The sequence below is a fragment of the Protomyctophum bolini genome (assembly GCF_963924005.1).
Source record: "Protomyctophum bolini genome assembly, chromosome: 4".
Lineage (NCBI taxonomy): Eukaryota > Metazoa > Chordata > Actinopteri > Myctophiformes > Myctophidae > Protomyctophum > Protomyctophum bolini.
The window spans coordinates 10481633-10506082 of NC_137865.1; the positions used below are offsets into that span (position 1 = coordinate 10481633).

General features: G+C 43.5%; 1 protein-coding gene across 1 annotated transcript; it reads right to left on the reverse strand.

Annotated features, from left to right (window-relative positions):
• Positions 1 to 1341: 1341 nt before the first annotated feature.
• LOC308313741 (transcription intermediary factor 1-alpha-like) lies at positions 1342 to 23159 on the reverse strand. The gene is made up of 20 exons (XM_080761033.1): positions 22361 to 23159; positions 19918 to 20036; positions 19035 to 19182; positions 18399 to 18531; positions 17607 to 17723; positions 16563 to 16677; positions 15480 to 15626; positions 14565 to 14679; positions 13680 to 13867; positions 12802 to 13068; positions 10075 to 10371; positions 9648 to 9753; positions 9402 to 9459; positions 8811 to 8967; positions 7861 to 8011; positions 6922 to 7147; positions 6056 to 6191; positions 5652 to 5726; positions 5048 to 5209; positions 1342 to 2910 (listed from the first exon to the last, which is right to left on the reverse strand). Exons 1-20 carry the CDS (start codon positions 22674 to 22676, stop codon positions 2521 to 2523), a joined length of 3423 nt encoding a protein of 1140 aa, XP_080617159.1. The 5' UTR covers positions 22677 to 23159; the 3' UTR covers positions 1342 to 2520.
• Between the last annotated feature and the right edge of the window lie 1291 nt (positions 23160 to 24450).

The following is a 24450-nucleotide window of genomic DNA, read 5'->3' on the forward strand; positions in this document are numbered from 1 at the left end:
ATTGTACAGATGACATGGACATGGTACTGTCAGTCAGACATCTCAAAAAGTTTATATTTTAATTAAAAAAAGAACAAGCCACCAAATAAATAACAGACATAGGCTACTGTATGACGTTTACCGGTACAACAATAAAGATGGCAGTCGTCACAGTGATGACCAACGTAATGATTTGAATTGAATTCATTCATTTCAAAAACAGATCTGTAGAAACCAATGATTTCCATATGTTTTACAGCCTGTTTGTAACAGATTTCATCCCACATAACATACAAACTACGTACAAATAACATAAGCTATATAATAATAGTACAACCTTTTAGCAGAATGTAGAAGATAACAGTAATGCTCACCAATTAGCTGCTACCCTGTATTTCTCTACCCTGGGCAGTGGGCATATTTCAACGTATTAATGTTTTTTTTCTTCTTCTTTTAAATGAATGCCCTACTTTGTCATATTACAGCACCAGGGAAACCAATTAAAAAGAGCTTCTGACAAAATAATAACTACATTGGATCCATTGGAACATTTCTGAGTGGTGCAAGTGCAACCACGCTATGTGTGTCCCTGGCTGGCTGGGTCCGTCCGGTTGGTTTTCACCACCAAGTGTCACTGTTAACATGGATTATGGATTACATCTTTGGACCCAAATATGAAAAAACTAAAACAAAAGCAAAACTAACTTTAAAAGCTAGAATCTATACATTTTTATGGCCCCCTCCTGACGCACAAGAGGTAATTACAACGAACCTGGAATGTAGCTTTAGGTATTTCTTCATAATTCAAACTCTCCACTGTACATACTACAGTATACCCCACAATAACAAAACCCAAGGAAAAAGTATGATCATTTCTCATGAACGGATAATAACTTACATTACAGGTGTGCTCACTGTGCTGTCAAGCCTGTCATGGGTTGGGTTTGCTCGGGATTCATTTCCTTTTAGGAAATGTAGACTGTCTAGATACGTTTGATATTACATTTTAACAATTTAATAACACAGCTCAGTGTGTCGTCGTGTGATGTTATATTGTGACCTTGTAGCTCCGATATTTATCGTATGAAGACGTACTGTACAGGACTTAAAGCAGGGGTTCTCAATGTTTTTGTCCCCGGAAATGCTTTGGCAGTGTCTCGGGACCCCCGCCCCGCCCCCTCCCCCCAATATTAATTGACTGCTACAATAACCTTAATGATAGAGATAATACACCATCAATACATAGGGAAGGTGTATGCATGTACTATATGTAAACTCTTCATTTCCACTTTCCAGCCCTGACCCACGGGTTGAGAACCCCTGGCTTAAAGGACCACTTCACACATATTCATGGAATATGGACATTTCAGAAACCTGCCTGCCAGTGACATCATTGATAGCCTGGTTTGTTAATTCCAAACAAGATTTCAAACGGATTTATTTTTCTTGTTGATGCAATAATAATGGCTTCTATTTTTGCAGAAATGGTGGCATCTTATAATGAGCATTAGTGAGTATACATATACAAATGTGTCTACATATTGAACACATTTTGAACCAAGTAGCACTTTGGTTATCGTTGCTGTCGGGGAGAAACCTCTTATCTCCATATGTGTTACAGCTATATATTATAGGCATGTCATGTGGTCCTATATGGTTTATATACTGCATTTATGAGTGTCTTGAATATTTTATGAATATTTGACTGATTCTGACACATACCAGGTGATCATCAACCGTCAATTTCAACCCTAATTTAGGGCGGAGCGAGACTCCACTCACAAACTGACGTGAGCGACACCATTTGACGTTATCCTATATAGTATATGCCAGCACTTAGAGGCGCTGTTTCAGTATACGCGACGAAGGCCCTCGAAGCCGAAACATTGTATTTTCTGTCCGCTCTGTCAATAAAGTATTTCCGGGGAGATCTCCTCTCTCCTTTCGTAGTTCTTTTTTGGATCCTGCACCCGTTGCGATTTGTGGATGCACCTCTTGACCCTACTACTACAGCATCACGCAAAAGCATCAAAGGTAGCAGATCCACAAGCTAAAACAGCGACGCGTTTCAAGCTTGTCGATCTGCTACGTTTGCCATTTTAGTTTTGGACACAATGAGGTTTCCTCCAGACAGAGACGATAACATGTCCATAGCGCTCGCACACAGCGCTCCAACCTGTTCGGACCAATCCACCATTGAGGCGCTTACTACTGCTAGCTGAAACAATGTAAACATGGACTTCTCAGGGATGTGGTAACGACGCAATGTGGGCTCGTAAATTACCAAGTTGTCAGACACAATCAGGAGGACCATCAAAAACCCTGGCGCTCCTCTCCAAAAGTTGAATTATTGTCAGCTTGAAGCGTCCAGGGGCGCTGGGCGAATAGGAGGACACCAGCGCGTCTCGACTCTTTACCATAGAGCATAACGGAGAGGCGCTGTCAGCTTAAACAACGCTTTGTCTATGAAAATGGACCCTTTAAGTGGTTGAGAAAGCAAATGGAACCCTGCCTACAGGCAGTGCTGTTGAGTATGAGACCTCATGGAAGCTGAGCTGCTGCAGGGGTCTGGGCCTCTGCGTTGGGTGCTGTTGGGGTCTGGTGGTCTGCGTTGGGTGCTGGAGTGTAGGGGTCTGCGTTGGGTGCTGGCGTGAAGGGGTCTACGTTGGGTGCTGGCGTGAAGGGGTCTACGTTGGGTGCTGGGGTGTGGGTGCCTGCATTGGGTAGTGGGGTCTGGCAGTCTGCACTGGGTGCTGGGGTTTGGGGGTCCGCAGGGTGGCCCCTCACAGCTGTAGGTGGGAGGGGAGACGCAGGAACATTCCCAACCTCCATCTTGACCTGGGAGAAGGTCTGTCCAGGGTACAGGACCTTCAGCTCATCTTCAAACTGCTGCTCCAGCTCCCTGCCGGCCACGGCCACCTTGCTGTCAGCCTGCCAACAACACGTCAACAAAGACATGGTTAAGACCCGAGGCCGGCAAAATGGCTTTTAAAAACAAAATCAGTAGTTATTTTTTAGACGGTTAAAACGGGTGCTGGACGGGTATTGGATACTAGGTTCCCAACTTCCATCGTTCCTAAGTAGGCCGGTGGCCGAGGGGCACAGGTCAAAATTGCCCAGCTGATTTTTGGAACACGGTTCTTATAATAATATTATGACGCGATCTAGGATAACCCTATGGTATTTTCAATAGAAAACATAACGCTGTGACCCAGGGGGAGAGCGGCCTCTAGCGGCAGTGATGTCAGACTTCATTTTTAAACGTTCTCAGCTTCTGTGTCAAACTATTAGTAGCAGTGGGCAGGCTTTCACTGGCCCTGGGGAATAGGCCCAGATCTAATAGGGCCAGCGACCTTGAACAAGGTCACAGAAAGAAGCACGTTCCTAACATGCTCGTGTAAAGGCTCACTGACAAGGCTGCAAGTCATCAACACTTTCACAAGAAACACTTAAAGTCACCCTCAAAAGCCACCAATGACGTCAGGAGAAGCATCGTTTGGATTCTTTACGTGGCGCTTGTGAATAACATTACCGTTAGGCAGAAACCTTGTATCCCCATATTTCAACTATTTACTGTAGGTTGTTGTTTTTTTGTGTAAATTAATGCCCTTCTTCATCGGGGACACATGCTTCAGTAGGCAGGAACTGGGGGTGGCAATGAATGAAGAACAGGGAAGTAAGTCTGGCGTAGCATTGCGGAATCCATGATCTCGACCGTGGTCGAAAAATGATGATGATGATCTTCATCGTCAGTGAAAAGAATCGTCAGTGATGTTACCCATGTTTTAAATGGCGAGTTTGCACTTCTGCCCTCTGGGAGAAGATACAAAGAACCAAAAAATTGTTTGTACCAGCATCAACCAAGATGTTGAACGAGGCTCTGAAACAGCAGTAACTGTGTGAGGCTAGATTATCCACATCGTATGCAATGGTGTAATGTTGCGTCTCCCTCTGTAATGTATTTTTGTCTGTCATTGATGTTTTATGTGTGGCTGCAGCTGGGGTGAAAGCCCAAAACAAATTTTCCTTGTGGACAATAATGTTTACCTTGACCTTGATCGTTAAAAGCGCCTTGAAAAAATACTGAAAATAGGCGATGCAAAAGCTCAGTGCTTGTAGCTTGCAGGTCCGCTACTTTCGATACGTTTTGAAAACTGGTCTGGTGTTTCTTTTATAATTATTGAACCAATGAAAAGTATTAACAAGAGCTTGTGGCTAAATGATAACTACCGTACATACAGCATTGGAACACATTTTTTTTTACATTTCCTGTAAATTAACAGTTTTGGACTTACAAGGTTTCCTTGATGATGATAAACCGATGCCCTTTAGTTTTGAGTTCTGTACAATGAAGTTCCTCACATTCTTTTGAATTGGGCTCAGTGCAGAATACAATAGACATGGAAACAAAGCCAAACAAAGCGCCCATTGTTTTAACACAAAGGGGGGCTTCTTACCTCAGTGGTTCTCAAAGTGAAGTCCGGGGACCCCCCCAGCTGTCCTTGAGGGGTTCCAGGAGGTCCCCAGCTAAATTAGTTAACCAATTAAACCAGGGGTATTCAACTGGCAGCTTCTTTTTTTGTTTGTTTTTGGGGGCTAATGAAAGGTGTGTGCGAGATGAAGTGTGATATTACCATAATGACAGTAATCCTTAATTATATTCCATCATATTCAAGGGCTTTTGGAGATAAATGAGACAGACTCCAGTCACTTTAGACTTGAGCACTAAAACAACTGCAGAGGGCAGGTGTGTGTGTGTGTGTGTGTGTGTGTGTGTGTGTGTGTGTGTGTCCAGCTGGTGCTCGTTGACGCTCGTATATGTCAAGGCAATTATGTTTATTTCTAAGGTAGCATATACCTGTATAGACCTATTACCCTGCTCATTACTGTAAACAGATGTATTATTTACATAAATGTTTGTGTTTAAGCACAAAATGCATTTTGTGCTTAAGATTCTCTTCTCTTATGGGGGTGCCTGGCATAACATCTTTTCAGGTCCGTGGTCCAAATCCGTATCAGTTCGGGGGTCCGTCGTTGAAAGGAAAATGTTTGAGAAGCCCTGTCTTACCTCATGGAGAAGAGCACAGTTTCTAAAGCGTAGCCTCATGTCAGAGATGAAGTGGGCCGGCCGCTGGTAGCAGGGACTCAGTTTAGCTTCCAGTCTGTTCTTCACTATGGACACATCCATAGGTGGTGGTGTTGTTACACTCTGTCCGCTTTCATTCAGCCCCTACACACACACACACACACACACACACACACACACACACACACACACACACACACACACACACACACACACACACACACACACACACACACACACACACACACACACACACACACACACACACACACACACCATGAAACAATAGACCGATCCATATCCACATGTGTCAAACTTTGCATGCTTTCACTCTGCACATACTGTACACACTGAGGCAGACCATAAAACAGCAATTAGATCAAGACCAGCAATTTCCAGGGTTCTACTAGCTAACTCAACTACAAGTATACATTTGATTTAGCAACTTTCACTGGTAGTTGAGTAATATTTGACCAGACAGTATCTATACTTTCACTGAGTACTGGGGTTGAGTACTTTGTCCAACAATGAAAAACTTCACTACAATAGTATTATTGCCGTTTTGTGTTCATTCTTGTGTACTCACCGAGGGGAGAGCAGGTCGGTGAAAGTCTGAACTCCTCTCACTGCAAAACAACCGCAGCAACAGTCTCTCACACTTCTGCAGAGTGGGAGGAAGAGTTGACATTTGATTTAATGGCATGGCCACTAACAGAGAACATAAATAGACATGGACATGTTTGTTTAGATAATAATTTGAACAAGAACCAAGAACAGAAATCCTATCAGGGGCCCCATAACAGAAGATTTGTGTTAAAAAAAAATCAAAATATATACTCAATTTTGAAATTCTGAAAATGTTTCAGAATGTTTCAAAAATAGCTCACCTACAAGCACACAACACACTCACGAGGCATTGTGAAATTGTAGATCGGCTTATTTTCAAATAGGACCCTTGTTTTTTTTGGGGGGGGGGGGGGTAATACTGACTCGTTTGTCCAGCGGGGGGAGTCCTCTCTCACAGTCGGGCTCTTCTTTGAAAGCTCTGGCTTCAGGTTGCTTGCCACAGTCGTATTCCATCTCAGGCACCGCCACGTCCCGACACAACGAACACCACCACTCCCCACTGTGCACACACAGCCAGCACACAGTCAATTAAAAACACTGTCATAACAGCCTAAAAACAAACAGAATTATGTCTAAATATTGTTTTGAGTTTTTAGAATTGCAGCGTGAACCCTAGTGTCGTCTCAGATTTAGATTACAAAACATACATTATGCATCAGCTATTTTGAAAAGATTGTAGTACAGTACCTTTATTTGATACTAAAAGTCTGATACTAGTTTGATGCCAGTACTTTTACTCAAGTCCCATTTTGAAGGGAGACTTCTGGGGTACAGGGGGCGGGGGAGGGCTGGCGGTGTATGAGTTAAAGTATCACTTTAGAAATGTGCAGATACCCAGTATACACTTAATGTATGGTGGTTTGTTTACAGTTGAGGAGAAAACAGTGTTGCACATTAAATCCTCTGGGGGTCTCGACCTACAGTTTGAGAACCACTGTCCTAGAGGGCCATGAAATCTCTCCATTGCCACAAAACCTTTTCCTCTGACAGCACAGATAAACAAGACATCCTCGAATTGTATATGGTTTGCTGTCTGCTTGTGTTTCAACTTAACAGTGTTTTCCAGCTTTGAGTGCCCTCTGGTGGACCGATTTGCAGAGAGAATGACATACAGTACATAACAGACAGACTACACCAATGATTCTCAGCCATTTTCATTTTTCCTCTTGGACTACAATCTACACAGTAAAATATTCAGTGTTCATTTAACTCTGAGACTAAAGTCTTGCCTGGGACATGTGGACAGACGGGGCACATGGCAGGCGAGGTGGAACACTTTGGGACAGTGTCCACAGCACAGCAGCTGTCCTCCGCTCATGCACACTGCACACACGTCTTCATTAGTGTCTTCTGTTGGACCTCCACCTCGTCCCCCATCACCCCCCGTCTCTCTTCCCAGGATGCCGCTGGTCCGGTTAGGGGCATCGGCCTCACTCCGCTCGCCTTGGGTTAGGACTGCACGGGCAATGAACCCAAAAGACATTCAGAACTCACTAGGCCTCACAATTATTACATAGTCGTCTAATCGCAATAGAGCACCGAAGTCTGACGTCAATATCGGCGCAAATCCACAGGTTCATGTACTTTTTTTTTGCATTATAATCCCCATAGGGGGATTTTAGATCGCCTCATATAAGAACTGCGTTAAATAAACACCCCAGCCTTTTCACTCATATGGATATGAAGAATTACTGACTGAGAGAAAACGCTATCGTTACTGCTACTGAATTAGTTACATACAGACTGTATGTATGAGTGACTGACTGTCGCAAACGATACAGAGACACCTCCCTGACAATAACGCAGAGACAGCTTGTTTATTTTTGGACCACAACGCTTATATGAAACGATTTTAAGATGACCCCATGTTGTTATTCTCCATAGAGAAATTACTTCCGTGAACCAGGGGATGTCACGGTATGAGCGAGTGACGTCAGGACTTCGGCGCTCTATTATTTGAGATAATCGTGACTATTAAAAATGTTTGGCAAACTACGCTAAATGGAGCACAGCCTTCATTAGTAATTTAGTAGGACCTAAAGGACCTTTTAAGGAATAGAAGCCCAATTTCTTTCCAATATGGCTGCTGTGCATAGATCCTATTGAGGCACACGTTTGAAATAATGGTGACATTGATTTGAAGTCCCATCACCTACATGCAGGCCTACCTGGGGTCTTTGGCTGCTGCGGAGTGGTGTGAGGGGGCTTGTTCTCTGTGCGGTGAGGAGGAGTGGGGCCTCGCTTACCTCCAGGTTGGCTGCTGGTTTGAGGCCGGTCGCCTGTGCTGTCGGGGAGGTTGGCTCTTTGGTTGGTTTGTACCTGACACACGCGCGCGCACACACACACACACACACACACACACACACACACACACATTATATTAGCCAGGTTAGAAGGTTTGGGGGATAAAACAAGAGCGATGAGGTCGAGATGGTGCAGAGGAGGGGTACACTGGGAGAAGGATGCTCAAGATGGAAGCTGCCGGGGCGAGAAGAGGAAGGCCAAAGAGGAGGTGTATTGATACGGTGAGAGAGGACATGCAGGCGGCTGGAGTGACCGAGGAAGATGCCGAGAACAGAAGCAGATGATCCGCTGTGGCCGACCACTGATGGGAATTAGCCAAAGAACAAGGAGGTTTTCACAAACCTATCCGTGACCATAGGTCAAAGGGCCATAGCCTCTAGCTGTGCCCCCTAAAAAATAGCTTATAAAAAGCTTCAAATTTGATTGCATGCAACTGTTAATTAATTAATTGTGTAAACTAAAACTTTGACGATTCTTCTTTTTCACTGATAACTGATAACAAATATACCGATAACAAAATAAAAAAATAAGCTACAGTAAATGATGACCAAAAACTCAGACCAAATATATTGACAATTTTGTCAACAAAATAAAACTAGACTAAAATGTTAGGGAGGGACTAGTTTCGCAGGCACTATGTGAGCTTGTACATTGTCTATTTTCAACACACAGCCAATCAAGCATTACAACACCATCACGGCCTCCCAAAATATATTTTGTCGACTAAATCGTTTATCGTTTTATTCTAGGACTATGAAACTAAATCAAAATTTGCCGTCAAAGTGAACACTGCAACGTGACACTGTCTCCGTACATAGCTAACGTCATCTTCGGGCTCATCTTTGATGACGATGACTGGTCCAGGCGATGACCTTCGTCGTCTCTTGGCAGCGGAGGAGGAGGCCACCGATCCGCCATGCTGCTGCTGCTGCTGCTGCTGCTGCGGATCAGGAGGCTTCCAGTGAACCGTCCTTGGGAACAATCAGATACCCAAGAGGAATCAGATGAAAATAAATGGGGTAGTTGAGAAGAAAGTAAAGACTTTATCGGAACAGGCCGGGGAGAAAGAGAGAGAGACAGACAGACAGACAGACAGACAGACCAGGCCTATCCAGATTGTCATCAGACTGGCTCGATCAAGTCTGAACTAGCCTCGCATAGGCAGCCTTCATCTGCCTTTGCAATGCTTATCGCCCCGGGCAGATTAAGTCTGGCCCCTCACAATTGTGGGAGGACTTCATGGACGAAGTTGTGACGAGCCAACCGGATTCGTCTGGAACCAGGCTATAACCAACCAGGGCCCAGTATGCAATTATGGGGCAGGACATTGTCAGTCTGAACAAAAGCCAGAGAGATAGATTAGAGCTAAAGAGTGTTAGCAGATACATACAAGATTTCAGCTTACCCTGGTTTCTCCTCCTGGGATACAGCAGGATAACCCGGTGAACTCTGCTGTGCTTGAGCTGAGAGTGACACAGAGGAAAAAATGTTGATTCCAGGGACGTGGCATACTAGCATATTCATGACGGGTTGCGCACGTCATCTTTGCCAAACATCAATACAAAATGTTGTAAGAGCGTTTGTGTGTGTGCTCCAAGCATCAACGTGCCGCGTTCGTCCCTCCAGGACAAGGCCCGCTATACGACCGTACCATTTCTGTGCGGTATGGAGGACGCTAGGCCCTGTGGGTAGCTGGGCCTCAGCATTTGAACGGTGCCGCCCGGGTCACTCCTCTTGTTCAGATAGGAGGCCTCCATCTAAAGACACAAACAACAAACACCTGCTGTTTAATGTAACACACTCAGTTGAATATATTTACTGCAGTGATACTCAACATGCGGTCCGGGGGGGGGGGGGGTCTGTAACTCTGAGGAGAGTACAAATGTACGTGTGCGCTCTATTTAACACTATTTTATACATAGGCTATTCAATTTTAAGCTTGTAGATCTTTCTATTCAAAAATAGCAGATCTACAAGCTAACAGCATGTCACTTCGTACGGCGAGCTTGTACATCTGCTATTTTTGATTAAAATAAATATATATATATATCGATTAACAGACACACAAACACACAAACCTTCTCTTCTGGGGATCCCAAAGTCCTTTCAGACGGGGGTGGTCCTTGGCCAAAATACATATCAATTTTGGGGGTCCTTGACATGACAAAGTTAGAGAAATCCTGAATTAAGGCACTTGCCAGCTGCCGCGAATGAGGAGAATTGACACCACCGTTGCTGGGAAGCGATGCATTGTGGGTAGCATAAAGATGCGATGTGGAGAACATGTCCACAGGTTTGGGGTGGTGGCTGGGGCTGCTCCCTAGCCCCCTCTGGTGGCTGGGGCTGCTCCCTACGCTCCTCGGTTGCTGGACAGACTGCCAAGAGAGAGACAAGATTTAAAAAAAAGTTTTTAATATCTTTATTGCATTAAGAGCGTTCGTTTTAAATTTCCGTTTATTTTTTACACATCATTTCCCTCTATGCCACATGTTTTTGGTTGCCCCAAAACACTCCCCTCTACCAAACAAACCTAATAAACAGTGAAAACACCAAAATACAGCTAGAGGGCAGTGTGTTTCTGCAGGTAAACACCACCACGCTACAACACTCCAGTGACTGATGACTTCTGGGAAATTATGTATTGTTTAGTTATGTAAACACGGGGCCAAGTTACATGCTACTTTCTTCAACTGAAACAGTCTTGGTGGTGAGTGAGTCTCAGACACTGCAATCAATGACACGTCATCACCACCAAGGCTGTCGCCTCCTATGAACATGTGATAATGGACATGGAGATGAAAGGCTGCTGGTCATGGAGGCCCAGGCTCTTAACAAAGAGCACAGCACAGACGGGACTAGATGAGAACATAAACAGAACACTTCATGGTTGCAGATGGCTGTGCGGCTCTGTGTTTGGTCTATAGAACGCATCTGCAGGTGCTTTCCAGCAGCAGCACATGCTGTGACTTGAGAAAATCTGCTTTCAATTCCGATAGGAACGGAAAATTATTGTCTGTGTCGTGCAGCGAAAATAGGCCAATCTACGAGCATCGGGGATGATTGAACCAAATACGTTTATCGCCAAAACATCTGTTTGCCGTGGGTCGGAAACCTCTTATCTGCATATTCAAATGTTTTCTGATTTTCCGTAATTTAATGCCCTACTTGAACACTCTACAGCGTCACACAAAGGCATCAAAAGTAGCAGATCCACAAGGTGGAAACGCGGCTGTTTTTTAAATTTGAATCCTGAAAAGTAACCGTTTTGGACCCGACACAAGACGATAGACCACCTATCAGAGACGAGGTCTGAGGTGTATGCGTTTCTCTGTGTGCTCCGCTGCCCGGCCCACAGCTGCTTGTTTGGAGTCACCTGGAGCCAACGCACCACAACAACTCTATTATTAATTGTGATATATAATATTAGGCCTGCCTTTAAGAAAATACAATTCCATGCCGCTTGGCAATTTATCATAGACTTTAATGGAAAACGGCGGTTCCTAAAAAATTATATATGAAATATATATATACATGAAAATCATGTGTGGGTGAACAGTGGTGGCCAAATGGCCTTAATTAATAGCAAAAGTGATCTACAACCTCAAGTCGCTTCACGCAGCACAGCGTTTCGAAACTTGTGGATCTGCTACTTTTTATGCTTTTGTGTGACGCCGTCATGTGATCAAGTATCAAGTTTGTGTATTGCTCGTATCTTGTGTGGTGTGTGTAGAAAACTGCAGAAAGCATCCCAACAGCTTGTTCATAGCAGAGTGATGCAACTCATGTGTGCTGCAGCCTACAAGAGAGCATTGTTCTCTCTAAACTGTCTGAAGCCCAGAGCATGACAGCAAAACAAGCCATGAAGTTAGACTAAACAACCCAGAGCACTAGACATATCAGACATTAGTTATGGGCTGTCTGGGTAAGCTGTGTCACATCATCCTAGATTTACTATTCACTGTTTAGAATGTAGGCATTCAGGAAACACTCTTATCCAGAGCAACTTTCGGAAGAGCAAACATGAACTGAAAAATAAGTTAATAACCATGTAAATTAGAGTGCAGAGACAACAATGTAGTGCCTCAAGGAAACTAGGATAGCAGGTAAACCATGGACTTGCATCTGTCGAAACAACATGCTATCTAAATAACATGCTGTACATTTGAAAATACAGGATACCAGGTTAACAATGGACCTAGCATAATGTCTAAACAACATGCCATCTAAATCACATTCTTAACATTTGTGGTCGTGAAAACCAAACCAACAAAAACAAAAACATGAGAACAGGATATAGCAAAAATTGGTTAAGGTTTAGATTGTATGGTTGTGTAATGTGAACCCATGCGGCAGCTTTTGATTGTAACGCATCTCGACACGGAAAGGCATAAACTGCTCAGGATGTGAAGGCTGTCAACTACATTTAGGACACTGCCAACATACGCCTGTGCTTGTTAAGAAGCCTTGTCAATCAAACAGACAGACACAGACAGACAGACAGACACAGACAGACAGACATGTGCATGCACACACACATGCACACGCACACACACAGACATATCTTTGCTACAAGCTCAAAACGTTTCACGATGCGTAAAACTTGTAGATAGGCTATTTTCTCTATTGTTGAGACATTTTGAAAGTTAAAGTAGTTGAACGTGTGTAACCATACATATTAACAAGATCTTGTGACTAAATAATAACTACATTGGATCAAATAGAACCCTTTTATTTTTTTTTCCTTAAAGATACCGGTAACCATTTAGGACAAACGGTTACACACACACACACACACACACACACACCTGGGGTGCGAACCCGGGGCTTGGCAGCCTGCCAGTGGGGCTGACTTGGTTGGGCGGTGGCACCATGAACTTGCGTCCCCCGGGCGGGGTGCCCAGAGGGGCCATGCCACCGGGGGCCACGCTGCTCTGGGAGGGAGAGCCCCCCTGGACGGGACCCCCTGGGCCTGGGGGAGCGCTTCTGGGCAGACGGACACTCCAGGGCCAGGTCCAGGACGGGGCAGGGGGTTGGGGGGGCTGCCAGTGAGGCTGGGGGTTCAGCTTGTCCACCTGCAGTTATTTAGGACAGTCACAGTTAGTACATATAATGGCAATTATTTGAGTTGATTGCAATTATAATTTGCACAACGTTGCTGTCGCACAGAAACCTCCTAACGTTTAGTTTTCTTAACATTAAGGCCCTACTTGATCATACTACAAAGCACAAAAGCATCAGAAGTAGCAGATCCTCAAAGATTGATCTGCTACTTTTGCTGTTTTTTAATTTGAATCCTGAAAAGTAACAGTGTTGGACATAATTATGAGGTTTCCACCAGACAGCGACAATAATCGTCATTGTTTCCAATTTCCATGTTGAAAAATGTTCATACACATTAAACATTAAAAACAGAAATAACCGCTTATTTCCGAATAACTGATCTCCAAGCATCATGATGCAATCGTTGTGAGCTTACAAATCAGCTATTTCCACAATTAAAAAAACCAAATTGAAAGTATAAAGTTATGAAATGTGTCAGTCATTACTTTGTATAGTTATGTTATTTGTCATAATCTGCCCTGTGCAATAGCCGAATATCATGCCTAAATGCATAAACAGAAATGTTCCAATGCCCAATGGCAAAAACACAATTACAGGTTGATGATGACAGACGGGGCCTAACCTGCATCTGGAGCTGGGCCAGAGTGTTATGGGAGCCCATAACACCGTGGTGGTGAAGGGGCCCCGGGGCCCCCAGGCCACCACTGGGCGAGCTTGAGGGCCCCGGACCCCCGGGATGAGACAGCTGATGTGGGATGCCCTGGAACGCTCCCAGCTGGTGGCCCGGTACCGTCTCCACCAGTAGAGAGCCTGAGGGCACACGCACACGCACACGCACACACACACACACACACACACACACACACACACACACACACACACACACACACACAGATAATTCCAATGAATTATTTAGTGTGGAAGAGTTGTACTACATACTAATCACAAACCAAGAAAACTGAATACTATTAGCTAACAATGCTGTTAACATCTCTCCACAATATGAAACATAATAATGAATACTGCAATTAATACGGCAATGCAGCAAGTTTCTGTGCAGTGACATTATGTAAAATGCTGTGAACTAAACGTGTAATAAATTACAGCCGTTATGCCAACCGTTGTTATTATGTCGTAGGTGCTTCTTATAAAGTCAGGAAATGAGAAAATCATTCTCAAATGACTCGGACAGAGACAGGAGGGAGCCAAACGTTTGAAAGAACATATTAAGAGAGGAAGGAGCGCTTCCGAGTAAAAGTCTCCAGCTCTTTGGTACAACAGGGTGACAGAATTGATGCAAGAATGCCTTGGTCTCATCTTTTTTGCATATTGTCAACTTCAAATCGAGAAATGTACCTTAGCCAGGTCTATGTTCAACTATGTCCAAAACTGTTACTTTTCAGGATTCCAATTAAAAAATAGCAAAGGTTGCAGATCCACAAGCTCTAAACGCCTGGCTTGTGGATCTGCCAGGCGAGAGGATTCTGTAATGCATTGGCTGCCATACCCAGGTCTATGTTGGAAGCCCAGTAGGAGGAGCGGCACTGGAACATCACGGAGCTCTTCGGTACAAACGAGGCGCTGCACTTGGCCCGCAGCAGGTTTCCAATCTGAAACAATATCTGTGACAGAACCAGGAGATGTTATAAAAAATTCTGACTCTGCGGAGAGAGGCACACACCAGGGTATAACAGAGAGCAGTGCATGCTCTGCTTTTTGTTGGGCTTCTTTAGAAAAACATACTCCCCACAGTAGTATCACGGAAACTGTTTGGAAAGCTAAACACTCTTTTTGCTGAATGTTATCCTAATTTTTATCCATTATTCTCCTGTTTTCCCCAGGATAGGGAAGCTTGAGTTTAGGTTAATGAACACCAGCATCCCTATTCTAGGTACGAACATTTGCCACCAAAAAACGAATAAAAAAAGAGCAGACTGAGCCCAGAGCGAACGAACAATAATACATTTTAATTTAACGTTTTATTTAAGCTAAATATGCAGTAAATGCCTTGATTTTGTATGCGGTAATATAGCACATGTTGTTACCCCTACTGTAAATCTTTAATTAGGCTAGTTTAACAGGCTTAACATGCATCATAGAGCCTGATACAGGAAAAGATAACTATGGAAAGCCTATTGTGGCTTTTAAAATAAGCTTGTAAATTAATGTGGCCTTACATTATTCGGTAGCTACTTGAACTTTAGTGCAGCATTAGCTGCATGATCTCCGGGCAACTTCCCCTTAACATGTATTGTTGCGGCGATGCAAGTATAAATCAGAGAGAGAACAAAGGAACGAAATAAAGTAGACCAAAACTAAAATATTTCAGATGACTAGAATGTGAGTGACTGAAACTAAAGGGAAGTGCATTAAAAACACCTAAATGAAAGAGTGCAGTGAGAAGGAACCGTGCTTAGCTCACCAGCCTCTTACAGTACAGCAGAGCGGTGCTGCCGGTCCGGGCCGTGGCCCACTGGGTGAAGCTGATCACGTGGTCCATGTGTCTGGACAGGTAGCCGATGTCCTGCTGCTGCTTCCTCAGCACGCCCTCGTGGTCCTTGGTGACCGCCTTCACATGGGACAGCCTGGGTTAAGGAAGGAACCTCGTATCTCCGCCTTGCAGCTTTCGTATACTTTTGTACCATTATAACTACCTTGTCGTATGACTCTCGTGGGCTCTCAAAAGTAGTGAAAATAGCCGATCTAAGAGACCACAATGCGCCGCGATGGGATGCGTTGTGAGCTTGTAGATCGCTAGTTTAGCTATTCTTAGAATGATTTTGAAGGTGAACGTCCAAAGTGGTTATGTGTGTCTGTGGGTTGTTTAAACATTAACCGAAGAACAATATTAACAAGCGCTTGTGACTAAAACATAACTATGTTGGGTCCATAGGAACACAGGATTTCTATATATACAGTATATCCTCTCTGTCCGGTGGAAAATGTCCAAACTGTTACTTTTCAAGATTCAAATTCAAAACCACAATCTACAAGCTTGTGGATGTGCTACTTTTGATGCATTTGTGTGACGCTACAGTATGATCAAGTAGGGCGCTCATTTATGGAGAATTAGACCGGTCTGAAGTGAGTGGTGCTGTACTGTACTCCTCCCTGGCCTCTGTGTGTGTGTGTGTGTGTGTGTGTGTGTGTGTGTGTGTGTGTGTGTGTGTGTGCTCTAGCACAGACGCAGTGTGCGCACACACACGGGAGATTTCTGCTTGACAGCAATGATATATATAATATATTTTTGCTTGACAGCAATGATATATATATTTTAACATTTCTTGAAAAGTATACTAACTGTTTTTGACATGCAAGGTTTCCAGCCAACAGTGACGATAAGTGCCTTGCAGTAAGTGAATACAGTTGCTTCGGGTTGCTCAGGGATTCAGGGTACAACATTTAGCTCGAGTCAAACTGTTTTCTTCTGGGAAAGAAAATGGTACGTCAACCGGTTCTTGGGTAAATCAATCGTAAACGTTATACATTACAGTAGATTTCGTACCTCAAGTTGATTGACCAGAATCTTGCCCTTCTTGTTTATCTCCAGTATTAAATTGCAGATGGCCTTCTTTATCTCGTTATGGACCGACGTACGGTTCTCATCAACTTGGTTCAGTCTGCAAAAGATGAAGTGGAAATGGCTTCATTTCAATCGCTTTCTCTTCCACCATCTGCAAGTGGAATTATTCTTTGGCACGGCATTTAATATATATACACACAATGAAAGGCAATACATCACCTACACACACGCATATATATTGTGTATATGTATACCATATATATATATATATATATATATATATATATATATATATTTATAGTGGTCCACTTATTTCATTATGTGGAGGTGGAGTTCTACAATCACTTCTACACTATCAACACACACACACATGCATGTTACATGTCAGTGTTTCCCCTAGCCAGTGTGCCTTTTGGCGTCTTTTTTGGTTATTTGTCTTTTTTTGGCCCGTTACAAAAAATCATACTGTTGTGGCTGGTCACGATTGTGTGGTGTGGTGGCCCACCAACAAAATTTGTCAGTCAGTCAGTCCGTCCGTCATGCCTCGTACCTGTCAGTCAGTCCGTCTCATGACACGCTCCATATATGGCCAGTACAGAATAAATTCCATATGTTGATCTGAGCCCCCAAAAACACAGCTGAAACATGAAGTGGAGTCTGTCAAATCCCGCAATTTCCATCTTCCCATTGCGCTGCAACGTAACTAGGATGAGCGGGCAAGAAGGAAGCGCGGCAAAATTCTAGTTTAAGAGTGACGTTTGAGCAGACTAACATCAGTGACAGTCACCCTTCAATGTAGTAGAAGACCTGCCAGTTTACATGAGCCCCGTTTCTGAATTCGTCCATATACATCGGCTATTTCTTCTTTGAAATGTTGAATATATTTGATCCCTATGCAAATCTTGCATAGGGATCTCTCTGGCACAAAATATTTTCAGATGGGAGTCTTGCTAAATGCATATTCATTTGAAGGACCTTGACATGAAATAGACATAGATGTTGTGCAACACATGGATGAGCACGTACCCATTGTTTATAGAGCTGGACACTTCCTCTATCACTCTCTTCTTCTCCTGCAGCTGTCGAGTCATGCTCTCCATGCGTTGTTTGTGGTTGTTGTAAGCATCCGCCAGGAACTGGTAACTGAATACAAACACATCGTTAACACACCAAACGCCCGGGGGTATTTGTAACCATTAAATCAGGACGCCCAGCGATTTGTTTCTTCAGGCCCCATTTCAAGGTGGCTCCGTGCCATTTTGGGAAGTAGCTGAAGTAGCAACATGTAGCCAAAACACTGCCGAGGCGATCGACAACAACGGGAGGTAAATTCTAACGCGACTAGCGACGGGACCGTGATGGGCTGTCAAAAACATAATCCGTTTGAAGTTTGTCGGTCTCATCCACTAAAATGGGGGGAACATTTGGATGACGTCCCAACCGGAAATGACATTGAATGTTGCGCAACAGACGCTCCCAGCCTGTGGAGCGATGCGATCGGTTTTGAAATCAATAAATCTCTGTCCTTTTATTAATGTCCTGGGCGACGAGCGTTACTAATTGATAGGACGGAGAACTCCGTTCTTGCCGCTCGGGTGTTAAAAGGAGCACTTCCACCCATTTCCAAGCTCAAATCTGCTAGACTATTTCACTGAGAGTCAAACGGTGACTCATAGGTTAGCGAAGAGTGCCATCTAGCGTAAAAACTAAAGACACAATGGACGTCCAAAGACGTCTTTGGCGGTGCGGGCTTTGGCCAGACGTCTTTGGCACTTTAATGGGTTAGCAGAGGTCCTACGTGGGGGGGAGCGAACATACTTGTGATCTTTGTGCTTAACCAGCTGGCAATCCCGGCAGGTCAGAAGGTCACAGGTCTCACAGAAGAGCTTGAGAGGTTCTTGCTTGTGGAGGTCACAGAACACCGGCCTCTTCGTAGATGCACCATGGGCCTCTAATGAACCAGACAATACATTGCCAATGAATATAATCTATTGTACAGTATGTGTTGCATCTATTGTGAAGGCACAGGAGTATCAACTCCTTCAACCACTTAATATCTATATATACACACTATATATAAATAGGGTTTAAGTGGTTAAAGAATCTGCTATTTTAATCACCTACTGGCTGAGTCCACTGGTCTAAACATCCTAACAAGGGGTCTGGGAATGGAGTGCATTGCAAGGGGGGCTTTTATAACGTTAAAGTAAACAGAGGCGCATTTGTCAACACTGCATCACCCAGATAAATCATGGTGAGGCTTTAGAGGCTGTTTTTTCTGTGCCCAGCACGGAAAAAACACGGTCAGTGGTCAAAGACAAATCGCAGTCTGACTTCGTTCAAAATGTACGCTTTGTGTGTCAGTGTGTGTAGGTGTGTGTCAGTGTGCGTGACGTGTGTCAGGTATGGTGTGTGCTTTACACTTCATAGGTTTTAAAGGAAAGGCAACGATACCTTGCAGTACTTCCTCCACATGCCGAATGGTGTGGTCTTTGGTGAACTTGACCCTCTGGTGGGCGTCCACGCAGGTCACACACATGTACTCCATGCACTCGGCACAGAACCCCGTTGCCTCCGTGTTGTCATCACACGTCATGCACAGCTGCATGGGGAGTCGGGCACACACAGAGCAATGGCAACAGCTTCCAACAATGTCCAAAACCATTCCCTTTTCATTACAATTAGGAAAAAGCTATTAAAATACTGAAAATAGCAGATCTAACAACACATTCTGAGCTTGTATATTGGCTATTTTCAACACTCTTGTATGATGAACATGATGATGTAGAGCAACAATTTAAAAAATAAATATATATGGAGATATTGGTTAAAACCAGTGTTAAATATCTCTATATTGTGATAGTAATCATTGCTATAGAGTGTTTGTTCGGTAACGGAGGTCTCGAACAGGATAAAGGACAAACGTCCTTTCAAAAGTGAAATTTAAAGTTATGGGGGGATCAAATTGAATTGGAACTATGATTTGCTATGTTCGTTCGTCTTTTCCTCACTTCTCAAGTCTGGCCAGGGTCCTATTTGATTCAAATTTCTATTAAGTAGGCAAGTCAGGAAGTGATTTGAGTTTTACATTGGATAACATTGGTCCCGTGTGCACAGAGATAGGAGGCTTGCCAGACAAGCGAAGAGAGAAAAACAAATAATAATAAAAAGAAAACGCTGAACATTTTCCTTGAAATCGCTCGCATTGCATTCATTTCAGCTGAAATGAACGCATTGCGATTTCAAGGGCGAGTGGCTAAACCAGGCTATAATAATAGGTTCATGGGTTCTGTATTGTGCTCCCCATCCAGTTATTACACCGGCCCGGGTGACAAACCTGGATGGTTCTCTCCACAGTGCTGCTAGGAGTCTCCACTGTGTCCTTCACAAAGAAGTTCTCCATCACATCCACCTCCATGCACTCCTGTCTGCACACCGGACAGCGAATCACATTCACTGAGTGGAGGAGAGAGAGAGAAAACATGAACATAATACAGGTTGAATCACAGTCACTGTTACCGCATATGAAGCGATATAGTTATTTGCCATTTGCCAGTTTTAGGTGATAAGGTGACCACTAACGTTTGTTAGTAAAACAAGAGAGATAAGACCTTATCACCTAAAACTGGAGTATGAATAGGGCTTTAAATTGTGGCCATAATTGAAATGTTATGATCATAGTATAAAGGACATCTACTAGTGAGCCACTAATTGCAAATCTTTCACTCCATTTCTTATTTGTAAGTTGTAACGTTATCATTTTCATAAGGTGAGTTATCATTTATTCATTGACTGAATCATATTCTAGCTATGGTTTTCTGTTGCAGTTTTCTAAACAAAATGTTGTAGTCAGGTACAGTAAAGTGGGTTTTGATTGATTGATTTGAATACTGAATACTTTTTTAGACAACATGAAAAAAGCACGTAGGTAGGTGGGTACAGTAAAGAATTTAATAATACATATCAACAAATACAAATAGGCCGCCCATACCCTAGGTGGGGTTGGAAAAAGGTCCTTTCTGTGTGGAGTTTGCATGTTCTCCCCGTGACCCCTAGGGTACGTATCCTCACAAAAACATTGGGGGGTAAAAATGTAGGCGAAGGCCCGAACGGTTAGCTCAACCGTCTGGCCTTTGCCGCGTGTCTTCCCCCCCATCTCTCTCCCCATTTCCTGTCAGTTTACTTTCATGCTATCAAAACAATATCTTAAAAAAAACAAAATGTAGGGGGAAAAATACTTATAGGCCTAGTATATTTACAGAGTAGAAAAGGGTGGAATGGAGTTGGAATAATATCAAACTCGATTTGTAGTTTCCTGATATAGCTTTTTCAGGCCTGTTTTGAAAGAAACCAATGATTCACATCTTTGGATTCAGAAATCAGGGAAAGGGTACTGAAGCCAATGAAGATGGAGAACCACTGGCCTAAAATGTATGTCAAAACCGGAGGCCCTCGAAATGAAATGTAATTTACAGGTGCCTACTTGTCTGAGCGGCGCATAGGCTTTTTTTGGTCTGAACGAACGGGGCGTATAGGGCATGGCCGCATGGGGCAGATTCACACTGAGTCCGATTGATTCAAACTGTAATAGTGGCTTTCACATTGCAGCGATCCGTGTCGGAGTACACTTCACTGGTTGGGTGATCCGCTCCCGGGAACGGTACGCAGCATTCACACTACCACAACATCTACCAAGTGGTAGTGTGAATGCTGCGTACCATTCCCGGGACCACATGGAGGTAGTCTCGGGACAGATTTAAGTGTACTCGGATACGGATAGCTGCAATGTGAAAGCATTGAATGAAGTGTACTCGGGTGGGGAAGAATCGAGGCCAATGTGAATCATGACCAGGCAATCGTATACGGGAACAGTTTGAATCTGCCCGATGTCTCCCATTGGCTTAGAGGCCAGGCAATCATGAAAATCTCAGCACTGCATTGCCATTATAATAGTCCTCTGGGTGTTTGTTGACAGCTGGCTTTTCAAGCCATCTGTAAAAATATAAAGAAAGAAAGAGGACTGCACTAGTGTCAAGTGTGTGACGGGGTAATGGTGGCAACAATAATTGACAGTTGGCAATGCATGGCCTCCATTCCTCAAGTTACAACATGAAGAATGTGTGAGAAGATGACAGACATGCAGTCAGACAAGCCAGTTCACACACAAGTCTTTCTCCCAGAATGGAATTGTCTTTCACAATCGGTACACTTTGTTGCAAAAATGATGGAAGGAAGAGCACAGGTTTAATGGTATGCTATTGTAATTTCATGCTTAAAACAAAAAGTATTTTTGTTAAAATGTCACAGCTCTGACTATAATTCTGATAAATAAGTTTGTTTGTTCAACAACATGGCATGGAGCGGGTGACAGTCATGTCTCTCCAGCTCTTTAATAAACAGAAATTAATCAGATGGGACACCAACTTCATCCAATCAGGAGAGAGTATGTCCCCATTATCCCCATGTCTGCTCATAAATGTATACCGGTACGTTTCATTAACCCGACTCTGCCAAATGGGGGCAGTATAAGCGTCTCTTTATGATCTTAACGTTAACGTTAACGTTTCATCACTTCCAATGTCACAATTGTATCCTCACCTGTGTGAGTTGTGTCTCCCGTTTGGATGAAATTGATATCACATTCCCAACTTGAAAATGCATTTGCTGTGACAAAAGACTAAAAGAGCTGGGATACGCCTGATATTACGTAGGCCTACACCACCTTTAAACACAAAATCATCAAATAAATATGACTAATAGTTTGTAAACAAGTGACTCACGTGGTTTGGTGATGCTCCCATCAAGATCAAGCTGGTGGGAGTTTGGGGGCGGATCAACCATGGCCAGGTTCCTGGACGGAGACGGCAGGCATTTCTTACAGAAAGAATGCAGACACGGTAGAAGTTTGGGCTCCCGGCTGTGGAAGTTCAAACGGCAAACAGGACAGTGGTCCAGCAGGTTCAGACTGCTGGACACCCCGCCGATGGACTTGTTCTCGTCGTGCACGGGCATGCTCTCCGCTTCATTCTCCACTATGATCACAGCATCCAGGGAGTCTAGTAGTGCATGGTGTTCTCCTGCACCCTGCACATCCATTTTTACATCCAACAAGCAAGCTGTGCACGCTGCTGCTTTACGATGATGTCGCCTCCTTGCAAGACAATAATATCCACAAACTGACTGACTGACTGCCAAGCAAAGCAAGTGAAGTCAGCGAGCTGAGTAAGAAGATCGACGCACCTCTCCCTCTCTCTCATAAATCCGATAAGACCGATTACACATCCATCCATGCATCCGTTTAAGCTTCAACACACAAGCACTCCTTTTTGTACAGATCCGTGTCTTTTCGCAGCTAAAAGGCGGTTTGAAAGAAAAATGTTCTCTTCGATTCTGTTCATGAAACGAGCATGCAAACGCACAGCGAATAATTAATAATAGCAATGATATCAATAACACAGCAGTGCTTTGAGGCTTCGTTTTAGTGCGAAGTGCGGTAGGTCTAGGAGGTATTCAGAGCTATACGATTCAGAGATGTGCGTTTGTTGTGCGTGAAAATATCTGGCTACATAATGATCATTTTTGGGCACCGCGCGATGCGGTACGAGACGGGGGCGGGGTCAAGCACAGTGCACTGTGATGGGAGGGGCGTTCAACCCTGCGATTCTCAACCTGTGGACCGAGGCCCGCTGCTGGGACGTGATGATTGGGTTTTCGAGGTATGTTGGGTCCCCCAAATAATTGGCAAAACACACACATTTGAATGTGAACATATAACTGAACTAATATTAAAAAAAAAAAATCATTTAAAAATACATATTTTGTTCATACATATTAGAAAAGAATCATCCAATCAGGAGAGAGAACCCCACAAAGATAATTTTATCAGCTTGTGTTTGTTCCAGTTCCAGTTTTGTCACTTAAACTCATCATTGTTTTGTTTCATCATACTCGTCAAAGTCGTCATACTCGTGCTCATTAACGTCACACGGAAGGTAAACAACACATAGATATGCGGACACGGACCTTAGAGTATATATAAGACACGGACATTACTTGCTGTTCCTTGGAGTGGTTGCACCACTCAAAAATTATATATCACTTACATTTAAAGTCTCCTCATTTTACTGGGGACACCCATAGAACCCCCTCCTCAAGGACCCTTTACTTGGGCAGAGCCGGTGCAGTGCTTCACAGTCTATGATCTGTGGACTGTGGTTCTAGAATTTGCTTTACTTTTCTCCACACCAATGATGGAATACTGAGAGCAGCAGAGTAAAAGTACGGTATGTATTAATATTGTTGTGAATTAATGTGAGTAGGAGACCCGATCTGTGTGCAGGTCCTAACAGGACTGGGTGGTGTGTGACAAGTATTCCTCTGTGTAAAGCAGTGGGCCCAGGAGAACAAGATGACACATATCATGTGACAGGTTCAAAAAGTGTATTACACACAGGGAATACATTAATGTTGGACACATGAAAGTGACCAGAAGATATAGAAGGAACTTACTGTAAGTAAGGAACCGAACAAAATAGGACAAGAATAAAGGATGACCTTACTGTAGGGATCTAACAGATGCATCAGATGCATCTTGTTGTATTAGGACAACAAGATGTGTCTTGTATCAAATTCATAGGCGTCATAACTAAGATGGCACATGGACTAATTCATAATAAATACCATAATGTAGAAATACACTGTTTCAAGTAAAAGTCTGGTATTCACAATTTACCTTAGTAAAAGTACAAAAGTATCGGCATCAACATGTAGGCCTACTTAAAGTACCAAAAGTAAAAGTACTCATTCTGCAGAATATCCCATTTCAAGTTTTGAAAATGTATAAAAATATTTGGAATAGCATACAGTATCA

What these genes read in the sequence shown, in the direction of transcription:
- LOC308313741 (XM_080761033.1), bottom strand. Translation starts at nt 22,676, where the DNA reads ATGGATGTGCAGGGTGCAGGAGAACACCATGCACTACTAGACTCCCTG. An exon ending in TGTGGAGGAAGTACTGCAAG is followed by an intron (nt 18,532 to 19,034) that starts GTATCGTTGCCT and finishes CTGGTTCATTAG; the next exon opens with AGGCCCATGGTGCATCTACG. An exon ending in GCAGCAGCCAAAGACCCCAG is followed by an intron (nt 7,148 to 7,860) that starts GTAGGCCTGCAT and finishes TTGCCCGTGCAG; the next exon opens with TCCTAACCCAAGGCGAGCGG.